The 24,926-nt window shown below is 40.0% G+C and overlaps 1 protein-coding gene across 3 annotated transcripts in view; it reads right to left on the bottom strand.

Moving 5' to 3' along the window:
- ATG10 (autophagy related 10) overlaps positions 1–22,635 on the bottom strand; it is a 250,049-nt gene extending 227,414 nt beyond the window's left edge. Inside the window, exons 1-2 of one of the 3 annotated variants that reach the window (XM_065919082.1) lie at positions 22,596–22,635; positions 6,238–6,357 (exon numbers count right to left, since the gene is read on the bottom strand). In XM_065919082.1, the coding sequence (XP_065775154.1) occupies positions 6,238–6,345 (108 nt within the window). In that variant the 5' untranslated portion in view covers positions 6,346–6,357; positions 22,596–22,635. Of the gene's footprint in view, positions 1–6,237; positions 6,358–14,567; positions 14,661–22,342; positions 22,428–22,595 lie in introns of those variants that run through there. The other 2 variants (XM_065919083.1, XM_065919084.1) reach the window with 2 other exon arrangements.
- Between the last annotated feature and the right edge of the window lie 2,291 nt (positions 22,636–24,926).

Genomic DNA, 24,926 nt, shown 5'->3' with positions numbered 1-24,926 from the left:
ATTCACCAGAGGAGTCACTATTACAGTCTTATGAAATGTATTTCTTACAAAATGAGACTTAAAAGTTGAAAATATTCCTTGATCCATGGGCCACAGAATGGACATTGTATTAGTAAGCATAAAAACAATTTTAATCTTGCTGTACATCTCCCTCAGAGCTCTTGGGTAACTAGGTATGTAGTCAATGAGCAGTGCTATTTTATTAATCTTTTTTTCTGAATGGTATGTCTCAACAGTGGGCTTAATATATTGAGATGTTATAAATAGATGTACTGTCATCCAGGATTTTTTGCTCCAGTTATAGAAAACGGGTATAGTAGATTTAGCATCGGAGAAGGCAATGGCACCCCACTCCAGTACTCTTGCCTGGAAAATCCCATGGATGGAGGAGCCTGGTAGGCTGCAGTCCATGGCGTCGCTAAGAGTCAGACACAACTGAGCGACTTCACTTTCACTTTTCACTTTCATGCATTGGAGAAGGAAATGGGAACCCACTCCAGCATTCTTGCCTGGAGAATCCCAGGGACGACGGAGTCTAGTGGGCTGCCATCTATGGGATCGCACAGAGTCGGACAAGACTGAAGCTACTTAGCAGCAGTAGCAGCAGCAGATTTAGCATAACTTAAAGGACCCTAAGATTTGCAGAATGTAAATGAACACTGGCTTCAACTTAAAGTCATCAGCTGCATTAGTCACTAACAAGAGATTTGGTCGGTCTGTTCTCTGAAGCTTTGAAGCAGGCATTGACTTCTCCTCTCTAGCTATAAAGTCCTAGATGGCATCTTCTTCCAACAGAAGACTGTTTTGTCTACACTGGAAATTTGTTGTTTCGTGTAGTCACCTTCAATAATAACCTTAGCTAGATCTTCTAGATAACCTGCTGCAGCTTTTACATCAGCACTTGCTGTTTCAACCTGCACTTTAATGTTATGGAAATAGTTTCTCTCCTGAAACCTCATAAGTGAAACTCTGTCAAGCTTCAGACTTCTCCTCTGCAACTTCCTCACCTTTCTCGGCCTGCAAAGAATTGAAGAGTTAGAGCCTTGCTCTGGATTAGGTTTCAGCTTATGGGAAGTTGTGGCTAGTTTGATCTTCCCAACCACTAAATCTTTCTCCTTAGAGAAAAGCAGTTTCACTTTCTTATTGTTCATGTCTTCACTGGAGTAGCACATTTGATTTCCTTCAGGAGCTTCTCCTTTGCATCTACAACTTGGCTAATTGTTTTGGTGTAAGAGGCCTAACTTTTGACCTGTCTCAGTTTTTGATATACCTTCTTCACTAAGCTTAATCATTTCCAGTTTCTGATTTAAAGTGAGGCAATGCTTACTTTCACTTGAACACTTAGAGGCCATTGTTAATGTTGTTAATTGGTCTAATTTCAATATTGCAATGCCTCAGGGAATAGAGAGGCCTGAGGAGAGGGACAGAGATAGGGCAATGGCCAGTCAGGACACATACATTAATTAAGTTCACTGTTAATGGGCAGGGCTCACGACACTCCAAAATAATGACAATACTAAATCAAAGCTCACTGATCACAGATCACCATAATAAATATAATAATAATGAAAAAATGTGATATACTGTGAAGATTATTGAAATGTAACATAGAGATATGAAGTGAACAAAGGCTGTTGAAAAATTGGCACTGATAGACTTGCTCAACACAGGATTGCCACAAACCTTAAATTTGTAAAACATACAATATCTACAAAGTGCAATAAAACAAAGTAACCCTCTAATGGGTTTCAAACAATTGCATTCATTGTTATTTACCATCTTCTGCTCCCCTTTCTTATTGTAGAAAATTCAGAATAATATATCAGTGCACTGTGCTATGCTTAGTTGCATCCAACTCTTTGCAACCCCATGAACTGTAGCCCTCCCAGCTCCTCTGTCCATTGGAATTCTCCAGGCAACAATGCTAGAGTGGGTTGCCATGCCCTCCTCCAGGGGAATCTTCCCAACCCAGAGATCCAACCCAGGTCTCCTGCACTGCAGGCAGATTATTTACCATCTGAGCCACCAAGGAAGCCCAAGAATACTGAATGGGTAGCCTATTCCTTCTCCAGCTGATCTTCCTGACCCAGGAATCAAACCAGGGTCTCCTACATTGCAGGCGTATTCTTTACCAGCTGAGCTACCAGGGAAGCCTCAATATACCAATACTACAGTATACAGTTTTCATATAGTTTTCTGAAAACCTAACTAGAATTTCATTCAGACCAATCCAGTATACTTGGTGCTAATAGACTTTCATCAAGTTTTCTGAAAACCTAACTACAATTTCATTCATAGCATTATTTATCTAACAAAAGACACTGAAAATTTCAATCAACCAACTAAAAATGAAAATCACACAATACTGTCCACATGCCAGAAACTACACTAAACTTTTAGAATGCAAATCTCACTTAATCCATACAACAACCATGTTGGGTATTATTGTTATTCCTATTTTATAGGTAAAGAAAATGAAGTTTGGTTACATTAAGTAAATTGTCTAAAATCCAGCTAGTAGAGGACTATGGCAAAGGAAATAATGGTAGAGCAAGGATTTACACTCATCCCTATCTAACTATGAAGTCTATGATCTTAACCACTATCTTTAATATCTGATACACCATCACATTAAACAACGGCTCTTAGGAAGAGTGTACCAACCTTCCGAGGGGTTTGGAGATGTTAAGAGTAGGAAAACAAGAACGGTCCTGACCAGGTACCAATAGAATTAAGCCCCACCAAAAAAAATACTGATTTAGAAGCATTCTCCTTAATCTGCATACCTCCAGATATAAAAAACTAGGACATTTTGACTATTTTAAGAAATTTCTTTCTTTTAAAATAATAAATTATTTATATTTTTCATTCACACTGCTCTTCTCATGAACTCTGCAGAAATAATGATATTTTGCCTTACCTAAAATGTTGAATTACACCAATTCTCTAAATATTAAAAGATAAAATGGCTGGTACCAAAGTGGTTTGTGAACAAACCTGAAAACATGAGTGACAGTATACATATTCTTTAAAGAAGTCTCTTTATATAGGGATAAACAAAGTTCTTTTTAAAAATGAGGGGCAAGAAGGGGCAGAGAGAGGCACTAAAAAGTTATATAAGAAACCTTTTGGGGATGACAGATATGCTCACTCATGATTGTGGTGAAGGTTCAAGGTCTGTACATACGTCAAAACTTATCAAATTATACACTTTAAATATGTGCAGTTTATTGTTTGTCAATTGTATACCAATAAAACTATTTTTAATACAAAAATTAATTTCTGGAGCCTAAAAAGTAAAAGTTTAAGTATTGTTTCCAAACAGTTCCACGAAGCCTGAGATGTAATAAGGATGGAAGGTTTAAAGGAGGTAACGAAGTAACTGATTCACAATTTCCTTCTTAAATGGGGTATAAGACTGCAGAAATTAAGTAGCAAAAATACTAACATTCTAAAATACAGTAGAGAAGGATCTCTTTGCCTGGAGTCCTTTATCCTAATTCAGATCAACAGCATGCATTGAGGCAAGGTGAGAAACCAGTCAACATCAGGCAGACACCCAATCCCAGAAGTCACCCACTGGCCACACAGAGCCATGGCATGTGGGTTCAGTCCTCACTGTCTTTGAAAAGTACCTTTTTAAATTAGTTGCCAGCATTTAAAATTTTAGATATTACCCTTTTTCTTTACTTTACTTTTTTTTTTTTTTTTTTTTTTTTTTTTACTTTACATCTTTTTTACTTCTCTTGGAAGATTTGGTAAACTCCTGGGCCCATGTTTCTAACCTGTCAGCCATAGGCCCCGGTTCAGTGTCCACACTGCCTTGTCCCTAGCAGCTTGACCCAGCTACACTACCCCACCAGGTCTTCACAAACTCTTGAGTTTGCAATCCTTACCCTAAGGCTGTAAAGATTTTCTCTGATGATGTTTTTGGGTTTTTTTGATACTATCTATAGACTCATGCCCACATTAAAGAGAATAGTCCTTAATTAGACGCATAATTCTCACTCCAAAGGGTAGGCAGCTTTTCTAACTCAGCAGGAAGTGGCAGCAAACAAGAAACTAGACTTAGCCATACCCATCCTTGAAGTAGAGGCAAGGAAGGCCAAGAATAAAAACAAATCCTGGAAACTGGCTCTTATGGCACTACTTTCAACAAATTCAGTGAAGAAACTTCTGACATATAACTCCCCCTCTGGAGATCTTCCCCAACGCCCCCCAACACACACACACACACACACACGCACCCCCAACTTCCTCTCTAACCTTCCCCTCCCCAACTCTACTAGGCCCCTGAAATGGTACAGGAATCTATTATTCAGTCTCCAGCTTAAGATAAAAGAAAAAATTCTTTTCTTTTTTTTTTTAACCTGTTGAAAAGGGAAAGTTCCCAAAGTATAATCACACAAATTATTACAGGACAAAATGGGTCAGAAACCTATTCTCATCCAATGAATAGACAACCAACATTTTAACCATTTTGTATCAGAAGCATTAACATTAAAATCAGGAAGAAGACAAAGAGATCTGTTATTACTGTTAACAGTTTTCTGCTCAATTCATAAAAATAATAGGGAGAAATATTACAACGAAGGCAATAAAAAACTCCCCATTTGTAGATAGCCTCATTCTACTTAGAATACACACAGAAATTACTGAAAAATTATGAAAATTAGGAGAATTTAGTAAGATGAATGGTTACAAAAGTAATATATAAAAATTAGTAGTTCCTTTATATGTTGATAATAATCATAGAAGAAACAGATTAGAAATTCAAACATAACAGAAAGCAAAATTATAAAATACTCAGCACCAAAAATAATAAAAGGTGCTATTAAGATCATATTATCCTAGACCGAGAGCCACCTTAAGGGTTTATGAACTGTCCCATCACTAACTTAGAGAGCAGGGCTGGAATCTACCACAAGAAATTGACTCTACACCTCTGAGCCCTGACATGAACTCCCTGCCAAAGCTTAGCTGACATACGACCCAAGAGGAAATCATGGCTTCTCTCCCCAGTGACAATCTGAACCTGATCAAGACCTGCATTTCCCTGGCCTCTAGTTCTGAATCATAAGAATCAGCTCAAAAATGTTCACATTTCTCAGATTTCATACGGGAAACAAAGCTAATCAACAGAGACACGAGATTTCACCACTTTTTCACAAATCAGATAAAACATCAAGTAGAAAAAACTTACTTATTCTCTAAAACAGGGATTTCAAAGACCTCTTAAAGAGCTTTGGCAGAGAATCTTACTAAATACATGTGTGGAAATAAATGAGTACACAGACTTTTTACGTTACTATTAATATTACTGAACAGAACCAAAAGAGAGAATGCTTTGGAATGTGTTTATATTATTAAGAAATTCCCAAAGATATAGTCTTCCAAAGCTATGGTTTTTCCAGTGGTCATGTATGGATGTGAGAGTTGGACTATAAAGAAAGCTGAGCACCAAAGAACTCATGGTTTTGAACTATAGTATTGGAGAAGACTCGTGAGAGTCCCTTGGACTGCAAGGAGATCAAACCAGTCAATCCTAAAGGAAATCAGTCTTGAATATTCATTGGAAGGACTGACGCTGAAGCTGAAACTCCAATATGTTGCCCACATGATGCAAAGAACAGACTCACTGATGCTGGGAAAGACTGAAGCAGGAGGAGAAAGGGACGACAGAAGATGAGATGGTTGGATGGCATCACTGACTCGATGGACATGAATTTGAGTAAGCTCCAGGAGTTGGTGATGAACCAGGAAGCCTGGCGTGCTGCAGTCCATGGGGTCGCAAAGAGTCGGACACGAATGAACAACTGAACTGAACTGAACAGTCCTCTATAATTCAGAAGTTGTGATTATTTGACCATGGTTTGATGTCTGGATTATCTTTTCACTCTCTGGACAAAAGTAGTTTCCTAAGAAAATTAATAGTATAAACAAATGGTTTGAAGCACCACAGAAGCATCTGTTTACATTTAGATAATTAATATGCTAGGCACTCTTATCTACTAAATTAAAGCAGGTCACCTAAGGACTTTTCTAGATAATACTTCATTAGCCTAATTATAATGGGTATATAAAGCTAAAGTAATAAAATGGACATCTGTTTTAAAACATTCTTCAATTTAAGCCTTTTACTAAATCAAACTAGCTTTCATACATTACTTTCAATTACTGAGGCTTTAAGTAGGGAAAAATAAAAACCTCCATCGAAATAGAAAATAAAATTCTTACCTTTGAAGCTCTCCATTCCCAACCATCACCTATCTTCTGTGAATGTTTAATGAATTCTGCACAATAATGCTGGAATGCTTTTTCTCCAAAGAACTCATCTTCTTCCATACTAAATGAGAACTGAAATATAAAAACTAAGTATTAACATCAGCTGTGGAATGAATACTGAAAGGAATTCTGCTAATTCATGTATTTCTTTAAACAAACCAAAATTTGGCATGGACATTGGAAAATAACCCCAGAGCCATTCCAAAAAAAAAAAAAAGTGTTTTGTTTCCATCTTTCTCTCCCTATCCCCATCTTTTAATCAGGAAGAAAATTTGATCAACATGAAAACTCAAAATCTAGTTTTTGAGTTGTAACAAATACATATCTGTGGTTCAAAAAGTCTAGTTTGTCCATAAATTTAGTTCCAAGTGTTTATATTATCTCCCTTCTAATGCTTAATGCTTCCAAACAACCTCCTCAGACTTCCTTCTCTATCTCCTACCTTAGCTCTTATATAAACAGCATGACAGTGATTAGTGGAGCTGGGCAGTTCTTCCCACTTTATTCAAGTTCAACTCACTAACAAATGATGTTCCAAAGCCTAAAGTAACTGTTTCACAAGGTGTAAGGTTATGACCACCTAATTAATTATCTACTTTATTGAGTCAGCAAATGTGACAAATCAAGGATTATCCTTATATTTGTTACATAAATCTGTCCAAAACATGAAATACTGTTTATAGAAAGAAAACTTTAGAGCATCTGAAAGGAAACTCACAGGTTATATAGTTCAAGTCTCTTGATGAGAAAAGTTGGACCAAGTGAATGCCCACATTCTCTTCATTAGTGACAAGCATCATCAGACAATCAGCACTTGGTAACTGCTTACTATGTCAGGTACTTATGCTGGACACTTCACATTCCCACTTAATCCTCACACAACCCAATGGCTGTTGCTATCCTCAATCCTCAAAAGAAAAAGGGAAAGTAATCTGTTCAAGAATGTAGTTGTTGTTTAGTCGGTCAGTCACATCCAACTCTTTGGCAAGCCACAGACTATCGCCCACCAGGGTACCCTGTCTACGGTATTTCCCAGGCAAGAATAATGGAGTGGGTTGCCACTTCCTTCTCCAGGGGATCTTCCAGAACCAGGGATCGAACCTGCATCTCCTGCATTGACAGGCGGATTCTTTACCACTGAGCCACCAGGGAATCCCAAGAATATAAATGAGGAAAACTCAAAGATACAAATGAAGAAAACTTCAAACCCCAGTTTGACTCCAGGGCCAAAGATCTATCTATACTAGCTGATTCCCAGTACAGTGTTCTTTCTGATTATTCAAATTTACTATGACCTACATAAGAACTTGTTCATTCATCCAATAAATACATATCGAATTTCTACTAAGTAGTAGGCACCATGCATAGACAAAGGTTAGATACACAAAAAATGAAAAAATATATAATCCTTGCCCTGTAAGAACTTATCTTGCAATGAAGGGAGATAACCAGTAACAGTAATTACAGTAGAAACTCTTAACCAAGCACCACTCAACTTGCCAGATTAAATGACACAATGTCTACTCCCTCTATAAAACACTGACTACAGCATGCTTATTATGAAGCATCTCTACTCCTATCAGTTGAGTGTAAGTTCACAAACCACATTCATGTATCATAAATACATACTTTAATACAACACAAACCAAATCAGTAAAATGTAAGTTAAAAAAGATAACTGTTATTTCTATGATGTAGACTTTATAAAGACTTGCAAAGACTATAAAGGCAAGTCTTTATATGAAAATATATACTATTGAACTAGTTATAGGCAATACAACTGAAAAGATTGGCTGAAGGGGAAAAAATCATACAAACCAAGGATTCTGCACTCAGACTGTTACTCAAGTGGCTTATGTTCTTTCTTTTAAACCCAAACTAGAAATTTAGAGGATGCATTCCATATTCGGTATAATTAAGAATGAACAATGCATTCCAATCAAGTACCCATACTCAAAGAAAATGCCTTGGTAATACATGGGAAAACTGGCAAATGAATATATTTATATGTTTTAAGTTGAAATAAAATGTTTTAGGTACATAAGTATAATTTTTCTAATTCTATCTTTAACCAGATTTTTCAATTATGAGCTCACCTCTCAATTCTGATAGCACTGGAAAAAAGGACTTCAAGTTAAAGTATACAATGGAGCAAAGCACAGATTATGGCAGGCACAGGAAGAGTCCCTAACAAAGAGGGAAAGCTGTGGGAAAGTGTGGGGTGGGAGTGGAGTTGAATCTGTAAGGTATGTAGAAGTTTTTGCAGAGTAACTGTCAGTGAGTGAATGCAGGGATTGGAATAGTGGTCCACGCAGGGAGGATGGTGTGAACCAAGGTAAGTAAGGGTGTAAAGAACTGCAAGTTTGATGCCACCAACATGATAAGGTAAATATAAGAAGAGGGACTTCCCTGGTGATCCAGTGGCTAAGACTCTGCACTCCCAAAGCAAGGGGCCTGGGTTCAATTCCTGGTCAGGAAACTAGAACCTACATGTTGCAACTGAAAAAAGATCCTGCATATCACAACTCAGACCCAGCATAACCAAATAAAAAAAAATTTTTGTTTTAAAGAGATAGGCAGAGAGTAAGGGAAGGTAGAGATAGTCAAATCCTATGCACGTTAATCTGTCTGCCCTCACTGCTGCTGCTGCTGCTAAGTCGCTTCAGTCGTCTCTGACACTGTGCATCCCCAGAGACAGCAGCCCACCAGGCTCCCCCATTCCTGGAATTCTCCAGGCAAGAACGCTGGAGTGGGTTGTCATTTCCTTCTCCAACTAGTGGAGCAGAAATGGATAAGAAAGGCCTCAAAGATACTTGATAGAATAGTAATGAATTTCCTGACAGGAGGCTTGTGTACCATGCCAGAGTTTGAACCATTTCCATAGGAAACAGAGAATCAGAAGTTGGAGCTGAAAAGTCAGAACAGTAAATTATCAGTGGCTGGGCTTTCCTTGTGGCTCAGCTGGTAAAGAATCTGCCTGCAATGTGGGAGACCTGGGATTGATCCCTGGGTTGGGAAGATCCCCTGGAGAAGGGAAAGGCTACCCATTCCAGTATTCTGGCCTAGAGAATTCCACAGACTGTATAGTCCATGGGGTTCCAAAGAGTTGGATGACTGAGTGACTTTCATGTTCACATTCCATGGAGTATGTATCTAAAGGGCACAGCTTGAGGGCAGGGAGGAGAGTTAGAAGCTGTTACAGTGGTTTATGAAAGGTCACGAGGAGCTAAACCCAGGCAATGAAAGGAAGCAGAAAGAATTGCCGTTGTTTTAGTTGCTGAGTCCTGTCTCTCTTGTGACCCTATTGGACTGTAGCCTTCCAGGCTCCTCTGTCTATGGGACTTTCTGGGCAAGATTACTGGAGTGGGTTGCCAGTCCCTCCTCCAGGGGATCTTCCTGACCTAGGGATCGAACTTGCATCTCCAAATCTCCTGCACTGCAGGCGGATTCTCTACCACTGAGCCACCATGGGGGAAGCCCCGCAGAAAGAATATGTATCTTAAATTAAGGAGAGAGGCCAAGATGAACTTAAAAGATCTGGAATTCATTTGTTTAAAAGAGACAAATGAAACCATGAGAGTAAACATTGCAAACTAGAATGCATATGGCAGATTCTTAATACGGCCTCTGGTGCATTATGAAATTTTACACTAAATTTTGTGTGTGTACACCCACTTATAATTTGAAAAGGAAAGATTCTAGAATTTTCAACAGATTGCTTGAGGAGTCTTAACCAAAAAGTTAGGAACCTCTGTGCATAGTGAAAAGAGAGGTGATTTGTGAAAGAAACCTTCAGAGTAGTAGCACTTAAGGGACCTATAGAGGTAGAAGAACAAACACAAGAGCTAGAGAATAAGGAATGAGGCATTAGGAGATCCCAGCAAGAGCAATGCCACAGAGGCAGGGAATAAAGGTTTCAAGGGAGTAGAGAATAACTAACAAAGAACCAACACTGTCAAAAGAAAAGAGAGACCCATTAAGAAAAGGGTTGAAAACATGTATGGAGCTTGAAAATGAAGCAGTCATTGATGCCTTAGTGAGCAGTTTCAGCAATGGTAGAGAAAGCAGGCTGTGATGGGCTAAAGAGAAAACTACACGTACAGAAATAAGAAAAAAATTTGTAGACTACTTTTCAAAAAATTTGATTGGAAAGTAGATACAAATGGTAACTGAAGCAGTACATAGGCTTAAGGGAGGATATTGTTTTTCCTAAGAAAGGAGATAAGAATAGATGTTTAAGCTGAGCAAAGGGGGTTGGAGAGAGGGAAAAGTTGAAAATACCAAATAGAGAAAGTGACTGATGAAGCAATATCCTAAAGAGGCTGGGAGGAGATATAGTCATCAGTACCGGAGGATGGATATGAGTAACACGACACCCCTTGCAATCGAAGGAAAGGCATTTGAGGATGAATATTAAGGAACACAAAGTCTGATGATCACAAGATTTTCAGATACAGGGGTAGAGGACAGTGAGGTGTTTGAGGAAGCAAGTATAGATTAGGAATTGCTAGTGAAGAAGATGAGAGGACAGCATTTAAAGATGAGCAGACACAAAGAAAGGCCCAGCACAGGTTGGGAAACCGAATTTATGGTACAGCATTCTATGAGGTATTGTGGTTGCCTTCAGCAGTGCTCAGCTCAATTCCCCTTGTCAGAACCAGCAGAGAGGGCTGCACTGATTACACATAAAGCTGAGTTTTGCTCGCTGAGTCACTGAAAGGATATGGGTAAAAGAAGGAACAGAATATGCTACCGAGAACAACAGCTCAAAGGTTCAAATTATGTAAAAAAAAAAAAAAAAAAAAAGATGCTGAGAAGGGGCTAGGAAAATATGGCAGTATCAAGAAATATTACATATGAAAGATGGTGAAGAACAACTGCAGTGAAAGGAGGGAAATGAAAGAATGGTAAGACTATGAGACTTAGGACCTGAGAAGGTCTCAGCTGTGGCCATGGAAGTTAAATATATAAAGTAGCTTGGAAATGAAGGTCACTGGAGCTCAGGAAGTTTAAAAAACTATAAGACATAATGTTTGCTGTCTTCCACACAGACACTTAAGTCACTTACGATTATTAGGAGAGCTATCAGGAACAGAGAGCTCTTTTAAAAATATGGAAGCTCAACTAAGAGATTTAGAAATGACAACGAGCAAATGGTAGAAGACAGTAGAGCACAGAGGTGGTAAGTAACACAGAGGTGGTAAGTGTAGTATACAATGCCAAGACCATCAAGAATAATCACTGATAAACCAATACCTTTGTTTACGATAGCGAGAACACAGCCTTGGATTCCTTCTCAAGATGGTGCTCAAGGCACCAGTGGCATGTGAGAAAAAAAGACTACCCTGTCATTTCTGGTAGAGCTGAATTTCATGAGCCTCAAAGTAGCAGGACTATTTCCATGATGCTGAAGAAGTAACCTAAAATTGGCCCTGCAGAAGTGGGGGTTACCAGCAATCTCAATACCCTAAGCCTTGCAGGGTGGAAGAAAAAGCAGCCTCCATTCAAAGAGGGTTTTGATTTTTTTTCTTGTTGTTTATAAGTCAAGTTTCCTTGAAAACGACTTGGTGGAAGCACTAGCCTGCACAGATGTTAACGTTATGTAAGATACGTGTAGAAACACTATATCCGCGTGCCACTCCCACCCTGGAGATTCAGAACGCACACTATGTGAGGAAACTAATAACTCAGGGTTTCCCAACTAGTTTGACCACAAAATTCCCTTTCTTGGTAACATTTTTTAACACCTTATCCCATAGAATGTTATAAAGGAAATAACGGATGAAGGGTTTAGGATTTTTGTTTGTTGGTTGGTTTGTTTTTTAACTGTGGATTTGTGCTCCTGAGGTCACAATGGAAAATCTGAGAGGAACAGGGGAAGAGTGGGAGAACAGGTTTGGGAACAGAAAGCACCAAGTACAGGAATGTAAGTACAGTAGAGTCGATAAGCTGCAGGGGCTCCGATGAAGGCAGTCAAATGTTTCAAGGATATAAGTGAGATCTCCAGTTTACATGCAAAATTCTGGTTAGCAAGCTGTTTCAGTGCACATACAAATTGAGAAAGTGACATCTAAGAAGTCTGTAAAAGGAAAAACAGAAGCTAACTTAGCAAAAGGAGGAGGTAAAGGAAACAGAATGTGCAAAAACCCAAGAAGTTCTGGTAATTGAAAAACTCTTGTTTAACTGAATGAGAGGTAGAGAAAGGGTACTGAGAAAACCACAGCTGAAGAAGAGGGCCTTGTAGCCTGAGGGCTCAAAAGGTTTTGAAAGGGGGAGTAAACTGATCAGATTAGCATTCTGGCTTCCAGAGGAGAATACAGATCTCATCTGACTGGACAGAGATCAGTTAAAAGGTTCTTAAAATGATTCAGGAGAGACACAATAGTATTAAAAGAAGACTGGCAGTAGAGTGGAATAGACACAGATTCAAAAGAGATTTTATAGTGTAATACACTTATTAAAACACTTGGCTGGTCTTGGTATGTAAGGAATTGGTGGGAGAAAAGCTTCAAGAAACAGTCTTAGCTCTTTGCCTTAAGTGGTAGTCTCTGCCTAGGTGGCACAGTGGTTAAGAATCCGCCTGCCAATGCAGGAGACGCAGGTTCAATCCCTGGGTCAGGAAGATTCCCCTGGAGGACGAAATAGCAACCAACTCCAGTATTCTTGCCTGAAAAACCCCAGGGACAGAGAAGCCTGGTGGGCTACAATCTGTGGAGTCGCATAGAGTCAGACACAACTGAGCAACTGAGCACACACATACCTGATGGACTGAAACAGGCCCCTGGAGGAAAAGCAGGTTTGGTAAGTGAGATGGGTTTAACGTAGGGCCCCTGAGTTTTACTTTGAAATGTCTGTGCAGTACCCAGGCAAAGAGATCTAGCAGGCATTCTGAGTCTGGAACTCAGGAGGAAAGAGAAATCTGAGCTGGGAATATTAATTCTCAATCAACATTTCATAGATAACAGAACATATCTGATCACTTAGGGAGAGGATACAGAATGAGAATAGGAAGACCAAAACAAAGCAGTTGCAGAAATAATTTTTCCCACTGTATGATGACCATGACGTATACTGAGAGATACTAAATCAAAGAAAAATTGAAGTTAATTCATAAAGAATACTAAAACATTTTGGAACATTTTATAAATTCCAAACAAACTCTTACTTAATAACAAAACTGAACTAAGTAAAAACACTCCATTCCCTAAGCCCTCCAGTTACTTGAGGTTTACTGAACTATTCAAAATGTTAGTCAAAACATAAAATTTCACTCAATAGTCATAGTTTATCTAATTAACAGCACTGTGCCACTAGCAAGATGACTGAACATCAAAGCACTAATTAATTTTTGGTTGAATACTTTTAAAAATTATCTAAGGACTAGACTTTGCTCAAGGATGTTACATATAATAAAAAAAAAAACACTTATGGCTTGATTATAAAATTAGGAACTATATTATATTAAAATCATATCCATCTCAATTCAAATCATCATAATATGGTATAATGAAATATCACTGAATAATTATTACCTCTTTGCTCAAGTAAGAATATTTCAACTCATTAAAAATGAAAATAAAATACAACCAACACTTTTATACGTACTTTTCATTGTAACACAGTGGTCCTTTACCAGGTTCACAGTCTAATAGGGGCAGAAACTACAATCTTGGAACTATAAGAAGGTTGGAATTACGGTCAAAAATAGAAAGAACCACAACTGCAACTTATTAAGCAATAATGGCAAGAATAATCCTTATTGTGCACATGGAAAACCTGAGACGTGTGAACTGCCTATGTTTCCAGACTTCAGCTATCTTCAGACCAGAGGTAAAAACAGAATACAGATGAACTATCAGTAAAAGACAAATTCCAATTCTCATCTATCCTAAACAATGAAACTCTCATCTCTTACTATGAGGAAAAGTTAGGAATACATCAAAACTCTTCTGTGTCAAAGTGTAAGTTGTTAGCACATCTGTTTTGCTTGAGTTTCACTCTTGCTGAACAGCTGTTTGTTTTGAACTCAAACAATCAAAACTTTATTTTAAGTGCTCAAATAGAGGCTAAAGACTGGAAAGGTAGAATAATTTTTTTCCTCACCAAGTGAAAGAAGTCTTTCTAAACTATGTGTTAGCCCTAAACTAGACAGTGTGAAGCAGCTTATTCTGCTGCTATTCAGATCAGTTCAGTTCAGTCACTCAGTTGCGTCCAACTCTTTGCAACCCCATGGACTGTAGCACGCCAGGCCTCCCTGTCCTTCACCAACTCCCAGAGCTTACTCAAACTCATGTCGGTGATGCCATCCAATCATCTCATCCTCTGTCGGCCCCTTCTCCTCCTGCCTTCAATCTTTCCCAGCATCAGGGTCTTTTCCAATGAGTCATCCAATGAGCTGCTATTAAATATTATCTTTTCAGAAAAGTAACCCCAGTGAATTCTAATACTGTGTATATAATCATTGTTCAAATAATTCTTTTTAATTTTATTTTTTTCTTTTTAATTTTAAAAACAATTCTTTTCACTACTCTCCACATATTTTAATGAAACTTTTTAATCTAACGTGTGGGTAACTGATTCTTTGTTTTAGGGATTTTTGTTTTTTGGGTCAGAGATATTTCTTTTAATGAATCTATAAATCAGTGTATATCAGAGTCATTAATAAGACTAAAACATGTTAAGAAATACAAATTTCCCCAGAACTTCAGATCATTTACAAAAAATGTGATTATCACAGAACACAGTATGCATACTTTGAAACATTAAAGATCATTTGTAACTAATAAAAGTAGGCAAGTTCCTCTGTCCTTGTCCCTGCAGCAATTCTACATTTTAACTGGAGATTTAGACTCTTTCCTTAAAAATGCATGCAATCACTAGCTAGGTAAGTGAACTCAACCTATTATCTTTATGTGAATTTGGCTGGAATTAATTTAAATTAGTTAATCATTTACCTAGCAGGGTCCTTGGGTAGTGGCCCTCAAAATTTTTGAGAGTAAAGAAGCACCCGGGGTATAAATTTAAATGTAGAATCCTAGGCCCAGACAAGAAACATCACCCAATTCTGAAAGCCCCAAAATAAGCATTTGTAATTAGCAGCAGGGATACTTTTGAGGATTCATGCTAGAACACCAAGACAATAGACAGATTGTTTTAATAGGGATATTAATGGCCCTGGATTTCAAGGCATGTGGCAACCTGGGCGAGGCACAGCAGGCATTATCCCAGTAATCCAATAAATGGCACTGTGCGCTTAGTCGCTCAGTTGTGTCCAACTCTTTGTGACCCCATGGACTGCAGCCCGCCAGACTCCTCTGTCCATGGGGATTCTCCAAGCAAGAAGTACTGGAGTAGGTTGCCATGCCCTCCTCCAGGGGATCTTCCCAATCCAGGGATCGAATCCAGGTCTCCTGCACTGCAGGTGGATTCTTTATCAGCTGAGCCCCCAGGGAGGCCCAATAAAAAGAACAGGAGGCAGAAAAGGAGAGGAAGCTAGTTCAGGCTTGACAGCAGTTGACCAACAAGCTCAGCACTCCCTCTTTGCCTTTCCACTGAAACACACATCCCAGATCAAAGCTTAAATGGGATACCGCACTGTACCTAAACTGGACTTGAGGGACTTGGGATAGCTTTATTGGTAGCTGATGCTTGCTATGGCCTCTGCACCAAAAGGTTCAGTTAGGAAGAGGGTTAGAAGGCATCTAGCTCTTCTCAATTCTATATTTCCTTCAGGGGAAAAAAAAGAGCCTGCAGTGCCCCCACAGCTTGGAGCTGAGGACAGAATTCATGGGACTGCTTTCTTTCCTCAAGTCTCCCTCATATTCCAAGCACCTAGGGAGCATTTCCTTCAGAGGAACTTTATGCAGTGCTATGAGGGAGCTGGATTTATCAGAGAGTCAGCTGTTAAGTTTTCAGGAGTTCAGGGAGCTAGCTGATATCAAGTTGACATCTTGAAATCAACCACAACGGGAATATATACACCACAGAAACTGACAAATGCCACAACTGGCTTCCAATACCCATTTGTAATTCTCTCTAAAGACCATTATCTCCCAACGATACAATGTTCATGGCCGGAAATGGAAGGTGAAGCCTGTAGAGAACTGTGTACGGTTACGTAAAGTCAGCAACAGGTGGTTATGGGAACAGAACGAATCCTCAGAAGAACAGTACCACACCACTTACTTTCCCCTCCCAAAACACTCAAAAACGATAGATCACTTCAAATTACACCAAAATATCCCCCTCATTAGGGAAACAGGCCTGAAAGATTAAAGAATAGGAAAGGCCTCTCCTGAGTACAGAAAGATCTATCCTTCATAAATTGGGATGTATCTATCAAAATGCTCTCCACCCTAATACTGAGAAGAGTCCCACAGCATCTAAGTGTAGTGAAGGGGATACAAGAAGCTTACTCAGTCTGACAAGAATGAGCAACACCATCCCTACAGAAGTCCCTCTTCTGTCAAGCTAAGAAAACCAAAAACCTTGCTAACAGCACAGGGCCAAGCTGAAGCTTGCACACCAGAAAAAAAAGGAGCACTGCCATAAAGAAAAGCTTGCTCCTATCATGGGCTTACACCAGGAAACAGGAGGAAAAACTCAGAAATTATCCTTTTCCCAACTGAAAAAGTGAGTGACTGAGTGAGTGAAATCACTCAGTTGTGTCCGACACTTTGCGACCCCATGAAGTGTAGCCTTCCAGGCTTCTCCATCCATGAGATTCTCCAGGCAAGAGTACAGGAGTGGGTTGCCAGTTCCTTCTCCAATTGAAAAAGAAAAGGGCAAATTTAAAAAAAGTCTTTGAAAAGCAAGAAATGAGAGGGGAAACAACAGCTAAGATTAAAAAGGAAACTGAAGAAGAAAAAACTGGAAGGGAATTCAAACATATAATGGTAGACAAAGGTACAGAAATGGGGGAGGGGGGAAATCTCATTAACATTTAACATATACACATGAGATGATCTCTAAACACAGAAGAAAAAGGACCAAGAAGAAAACAATGTACATTGACTGATAGGAAGGACAAAGAACACAGATCCAACCTACAAATAACTGGCTTTTCTGAACTGAAATCATAAGCAAGCATACAACTGAAAATTTTTTCCTGAGCTGAGTAAAAGAAAGATTAAAAAGATTTACTCCCATAAACTGAATGGATTCACTATGCTTGAGAAAAACGCTGGAAAGAAACCTATGCCTAGAGGTAGTCTATGGAATTTATTTAAAGAACAAAAAGGAAAACAAAAATGCAGACAGAAAAAAAAAAAAGTTTGGCTCCAAAGGAACAAAAATCAGGGTAGCCACAGCCATCTCTTACACCAGAGATGACAGAGCAATGTTTAAACAGCTGAGGACTTGTGACTTATAATTTCATATCTTATAGGAGAAGGAAATGGCAACCCACTCCAGTACTCTTGCCTGGAAAATTCCATGGATGGGGTAGCCTGGTAGGCTGCGGTCCATGGGGTCGCAAAGAGTTGGACACGACTGAGCGACCACTTTCTTTCTTTTTCAGTTCCTTTTGGAGAAGGAAATGGCAACCCACTCCAGTGTTCTTGCCTGGGGAATCCCATGGACAGAGGAGACTGGTGCGGCTACAGTCTATGGGATTGCAAAGAGTCAGACACGACTACGCAACTAATACACACACACATAACCTTATAACAGAGTTAAGCATGCTATATATACTAAATAAAAATACTAAAAAAAATTCAAACTTTGAAATGAATTTATTTTACGTATCTACCTCTTAATAGCACCTTTCTTCAACTAAACTTTTAAGCCTATTCATAAGTTGGATCTTTTCCCATTCAAACAATATGACATCTAAACTTTCTAATACTGATGTCATTACTTTTACAAGATTATCGTGTTTTCACATAAAACAAGACTTCTTTGCATACATGTGAGAGAAATTATTCCTCCAATGATGATCTGAACTGATCCACCAGCTCAAATTCTTTTGCTGCCTTTGAATAGTGGGACTTGTAGAACTAACTCGTCAGCACATATGCTAATTAGACCAGAACCAGGAACTAAAAGCTTGTGACCTTGGCCAAAGATATTCAAGAAATAAGACAGTACAAAAAGATCAACACTGTTTCAGAGATTCCAGACTCAGCGCTGGTCTAAAGTCTGAATTCATGACAGAGCAATGTGTTTTTAAAATATATTACCAAGTGTCACTACTTTCTGCAAAAAAAAATAAAAAGCAGTTGGACATTTTCATCTTGCAAAGTCTTAATTAAAGATTAGATTAGCATGCCTTCTTATTTCTACAAGATTTTCATTCATTCACTCAGCACCTACAATATTCTAGCACTTCCTATGTGTGTAGGTCCTCAAAGGAAGAAGTGTCAAAATTTTTCTGGGAAAATCAGAGAAGATTCCAGAAAAAGGGAATCTGGAAAACTTGGAACTGAATTTTGAAGTTTGAATAAGAGCCTACCAGGTGGAGACAAAAGTATGTCAAAAGATGGAATAGCGCCAGCAAGACAGGGCCTGAAAAGAATGTGCTAAGTTTTTTTTTAAAAAGGCAGCAGATGAAGCATAGATTGTGTAAAGTAAGACAAATAAGGTCCAATGGCTCCCAACATCAGGAGGAACCACTCTTGAAGGGGTTGTTTGGAAATGAATAGGATCATACTGGATTGTAACAGAGGTGGGGTGGGGCATGAGGAGATGCAGTCTGTCATTGCCATTTAGTGCTCAAAGACCAAGTATAATAAGCATTCTGTAATGTATGGAACAGTTCCATAAAAATGGTGGTTGAGCCAACAAAGGTCCATCTAGTCAAAGCTATGGCTTTTTCAGTAGTCATGTATGGATGCGAGAGTTGGACCATATAGCTGAGCACCGAAGAATTGATGCCTTTGAACTGCAGTGCTAGAGAAGACTCTGAAGAGTCCCTTGGACTGCAAGATCAAACCAATCCATCCTAAAGGAAATCAGTCCTGAATACTCATTGGAAGAACTGAAGCTGAAGCTGAAACTCCAACACTTTGGCTACCTAATGGGAAAAACAGACTCACTGGAAGAGATCCTGATGCTGGGAAAGACCGAAGGCAGGAGGAGAAGAGGATGACAGAGGATGAGATGGTTGGATGGCATCACTGACTCGATGGACATAAGCTTGAGCAAGCTCTGGGAGTTGGTGATGGACAGAGGAGCCTGGCATGTTACAATCCATGGAGTCACAAAGAGTCAGACATGACTCAGCGACTGAACTGAACTGAGCCCTCTTTGAGAAAAACTGAGAAGCAGGTTAGGCTTAACAAAGTCTGATGAACTTAACCCTAGGGCTTCTTTGTATGTTTTTGAATGCGTATCTGTTACCACAATATACATTTCACACACTAAATACATCCAAGGAAGCTGGGTTTTTCCCCAGCAAGTGATTTGTTTCCTTCTTTTCAATAACCATCATGAAGCTCAGAACCTAGTCTATATTCCACCACTATATATTTGAGTATAATACACTCCATCTGGAGGAAGAAATGACAATCCCTGCCAGTATTCTTGCCAGGAGAATTCTATGGACAGAGGAGCCTAGAGTGCTACAGTCCATGGACACAGAGTCAGACACAACTGAGCATACACACACCCAATATACCCCAACCTCATCTTTCTATTCACATGTCAGTTTCTCACAACTCTCATTTATCTTTGTTGTGTATGTTTTTATATTATGTACAATTTGTTGTTGTTGTTATTTAGTCACTCAGTCGTGTCTGACTCTTTGCAATCCCACAGACTGTAGTCTACCAGGCTCCTCTGTCCATGGAATTTCCCATGCAAGCATACTGGAGTAGACTGCCATTTCCTTCAGGGGATCTTCCTGACCCAGGGATCACACTCAAGTCTCCTCCACTGTAGGCGAAGTCTTTACCATTGAGCCACCCTATGAAATAAAAACCATATTAGCTTGTTACATCCTCATAGCAACCCTATGAGGTAGTTACTATGATCTTCTCCATTTTATAGATGAAAAAATTGGGATAGAGAGGTTAAGTAATTTGTCCAAGGTACCAGTTGTTAAATGTGACAATTTGACCTAAGGCAGTCAATGTGGAATCAGAGCTTCTGCTCTAGAGTAATTACATTTCAGGTAATCCTTGAATTATAAAAGGATACTGAAAGGCAGAGCTACTACAAAAAATGATGAAGACGATGAGCGGTTGGGGGACAGGCAGTGAATCTAGGAACAGGCTGAAATGAGGCAGAGTAGACAGGTAAAGAGCCTAAGTAGAGAATGTAGATTAAGGAATACTGGAATACTGGGGTGTTTGTATATGTGTGTGGGGGGGGGGGGGGTTGCAGTTTCTAAATCTACTTAAAACTCTAGAGAGATTCTATTTGAAACAGTAAACAAAAGGAAACTATAAATTCTTGAACTCAAAAGAGATGACTAAAGTTTTTTTCCAAAAGCTATTATACAACAGTGATATGACCGAATTGAACTGAACTGATATGAACTAACCCTAAATTTGAAGCTAAATTCATATTAGTAAATATTCTTTCTTGGTCCTGTAAACCTACACGATCAAGCACTTTAAGGCCTAGGGTGCCAGTTACATTAGACGACCCTTGGGTTGTGCATGATTTTCAGCAGCCTCTCACTTAATTTGGATGCTTTTAGGTAGGATTTATTCTCCATTCCCCTACTTTCCAGTTGTTTTATACCCAGAAATGCGGCCCCTGAAGACACTTGTTAATCACCAAACAATCTCTAGGACATTTTGTTGTTATTAGGGTTCCATGATAATGTTTATGTCTCAAATACTGCCTCTAGGGTCTCTAACACATCTCTAGAGCTGACTCATTTGAAAAGACCCTGATGCTGGGAAAGATTGAGGGCAGGAGAAGAAGGGGACAACAGAAGATGAGAAGGTTGGATGGCCTCACCAACTCAATGCACATGGGTTTGGATGGACTCTGGGAGTTGGTGATGGACAAGGAGGCCTGGCTGTGCCGCGGTTCATGGGGTTACAAAGAGTCGGACACGACTGAATGACTGAACTGAACTGAACACATCTCTAGGCTTCAAAGATATCAATAATTAAATCAAGCCCACTCTTAAAGAAATTACTTATATAAACTTTACCCTACTCGTTTTTCCTAAGAGGTTGCTGATCATTCTCAGAAACTTAAAAGCTCATCTTGTAAATGTCTACTCTTGTCCATATTTGACCCTTCAGAAGCAAAAAGAATAGGTGGAGTACTACTCAGGGCCTATGCTTTCCAATTCTTTAAAGTCTAAAGTAAGCTTTTATTACTAAAGAGCGAGACAATTGTCAAAGTGTAATTTTTGAGATGTTATAAACACGATTCATACAAAGTGAGCCTGTGGCTAAGATTTACTGAATTCATAATGAACTAACAAGCCGAATGGTAAAAATTATTTTTAAAAATCTTGGAAATAGTGCAATAAAACTATAACCTTCAGCGTAATTTTTTCTCCCAGTCAGAAATAATTTGCATCTCCATTAGACAAAAAAAAATAACGTAACTGCAAAGCCTGGGCCCTAATCAATACTATGTCAAGCAAAAGTATAGTTCCCTAGATAATTGAGTCTCTAACAGGTGGGCCTATTAGACAAGGCTCTACTTTGAAAAGACAGTGCAGCAATCCTTTTGCCTTTTGGAGGATGTTTATAACTTTTACCATCATAAAAGTTTGGCTCTATAAATCAAGTAACTAACATTCCTTTATCCTGCCCATCCTCCAGTCATCATTTCAGATACTATGAGTAGACAGGTTATTTGGAAGAAAAATTTCTATTACTTAAAGAATAATAATTTCTTCAGGTTAAATAATACTTGACTAATGGAATCCCTGGAGAACGAAATGCAACCCACTCCAATACTCTTGCCTGGAAAAATCCATGGATGGAAGAGCCTGGTGGGCTACAGTCCTTGGGGTCGCAGAGTCGAACACGACTGAGCGACTTCACTTCACTAATGCAATCCCAGTACATTAATATCCTTTGTTTCAAGATTAGGAGGCAAAGACATTCTAAAAGGGGACTGGCTTTAAAATCCGGGGTAGGAATACCTAAATGGCGGGTGAGGTCATGATAGTGGCCCAGGAGTAGGGTCCAGACCCGGTGGCAGCTCGTCCCCGCGCCGCGGTCCCAGCGAGACCCGGCCTACATTTCACCGGCGGGAGCCCCGCGTCCCCGCCCTTTTGTTCAGGGCTGGGCTGTTTCCCGCCCTCCCTTCCCCCCTATCTCAGGAGTTGTGTGACGCTCGTGCGAGCAAGAGAGCGAGGAAGAGACTCTGCCGGCAAAAGCTGTGGGAATACTCACCCCGCTCCACTCGGCCCCAGATCCGGCCGCCCAGCCCAGCGGGGGCGGGGCGACGGAGTTGGGGGAGGGGAGCTGGGGTGAGGGACCCACCGCCCAGCCAGCGATCGCGAGGACCGGAGCAATGGGCCCCCGGGGCAAACGGGGCTGCGGCAGAAGAGCAGAACCAGCCAACAGGGACGCCCACCACTGAAAAAAGCCCTAGCCCGCCCTCAGCTGCCGTCGCCTGAGGCGACTCAGAGGGAGCATGCGCACTGTATCTCCCGCACACCCCGGGCCCTGGCTCGCGCCGGCGGCTGACGTCGTGGGCCGCGTGCGTCAGGACCCGGCCGGGGGGCGTGACCTCCCTGGGGCTTCCAACGGCCGCCGCCGAGGCTCCGCCCCGCACTTCGGAGGGCGGTGGTGGGTTCTCTCAGCGCGGCACAAAAGAGGCGCCTTGAGGAAGGGGAGGGGTTGTCAGCGACTTCCAGAGTCTCTGCATACTCTCCTCCAACAACCAACCAAATATCTAGAAAATAAAAGGATGCCCAATGGAGAAGGTAGGGCAAGACGGAGCTGAACCATTCAGTCAGTGCTCCTTGAGTGTCCTCAGAGGTCGGAGAACCGTGCCGACTCTCAGAACACACTGCAAAACTCCTGTGAGCGCAATTAAGCACTAACACGACCACCTTTAAAACTTACGGACCGATATAGAAGTTAGAGACAGGAGAATTGACAGTAGTACCGTCTGGCACAAAGCTCAAGGGGGAGAAAAACTGGCTGCAGAATTAAATTGGGGCGCGGGGTGGTGGAATAAAAAAAAAGACTAGAGAAAATGCAGAGAGTAACAGGGGTTATCCAACTGAAATACTGAAAATGCAACGGCAGACATCTGAGGGAAAACGAGCATCTGCTCCTTTTAACACGACAGAATTAAATTTGTGTCAGAAGAAGTGAGTAAACACAGCAAAGAAGTGAAAGGAAAACCTGCCTTCAAACGTACAGAGCATGGTATTGATCTTGTACCACAGTTATGTAAGATGTCATCACTGGAGAAAGTTAGGTGTTGGATGCTCAGAACACAATGTACTATTTTTACAATTTCCTGTGAGTTTATAATTATTTCAAAGTACTCTGTGTGTGTGTGTCTGTGTGTGTGTGTGTGTCTGTGTCTGTGTGTGTGTGTGTGTCTATGTGTGTGTGTAGGTATCGCTCGGTCGTGTCCGACTCTGCGCGCCATGGACGATAGCCCGTCAGGCCACTCTGTCCATGGAATTCTCCAGGCAAGAATGCTGGCATGGGTAACCGTTCCCTTCTCCAGGGGATCTTCGTGATCCAGGGTTCTAAACCAGGTCTCTCACATTGCAGGCAGGTTCTTTACCATCTGAGCCAAAAAGGGACAACCCTGATCAGTGGTAATCAGAGGAAGGGAATGACTAAAAAGGGGCTTGAGGAAATTTTGAGGGGTAATAGAACTTTACCTCCGTTTGCCAAAACTCTTAAAAGAGATTTTGCTGCGGGTAAAATAGCTTAAAACTCAATTTTAAAGAAGATACCAGTAGTAAAGATGAAAGTCCTAACATGTTTGAGCAACTGTAGATATAAATTAATTGGATAACTGCCAATTAAAATTATCCACTTTATTTTTGAAAAGCATGGGGCAGTGAGAGAATTTCAGCTGGTGGGTGTCTCCAACTTTACCCAGTTATTTTTAAAATATAATTTTTTTTTTTTGCTACATGAATACTTTTATTGTAATATTGAAATAAGGCTAGTGACCCAGAATCATATCCCTGCCCTTCCCTCTGTTGGAAACCAATTGCTCCTGAGTTTCAGGAGGAAGTGTTTCCCCCAGTTATTGTTTGTAGAAAAAGGATTTTATCTCCTAAACCTTCCGTGAGTCCCAAAGAGCAGATCCAAGCAGTTACTGGTTTTGGGAATTACTGAAGCTCAGGTTCTTGATGTCTCATCACAAAGAATCAGTGAGAGACATAGTGATGAATAAGAAATAGATTTATTTAGAAAGAGACATACTCCACAGAGTGTGCCATTTCAGAAGTCAAGAGCAGCCTTAAAAACATAAATCTTTAATACAAAGATGAGAATGCATTCCTTTACATTGTATTCACTAATTAGAAACACTTTTCATGCATCAACATCACCACATCATATTAACAAACTTTTTTTTAATTTGAGATGGTTTTAAGTTTTATAATTAACCTTGTTGTTGTTATTGAGTCGCTAAGTCATGTCTGACTCTTTGTTGACCCAAAGAATGGTAGCACACACCAGGCTTCCCTGTCCTTCACTATCTCCTGGAGTTTGCTCAAACTCATGTCCATTGAGTTAGTGATG

The sequence above is a fragment of the Muntiacus reevesi genome, chromosome 1 (assembly GCF_963930625.1).
Source record: "Muntiacus reevesi chromosome 1, mMunRee1.1, whole genome shotgun sequence".
Lineage (NCBI taxonomy): Eukaryota > Metazoa > Chordata > Mammalia > Artiodactyla > Cervidae > Muntiacus > Muntiacus reevesi.
The sequence above is the reverse complement of the archived record's forward strand: the minus strand, read 5'-3'. Positions and strand labels throughout refer to the sequence as shown.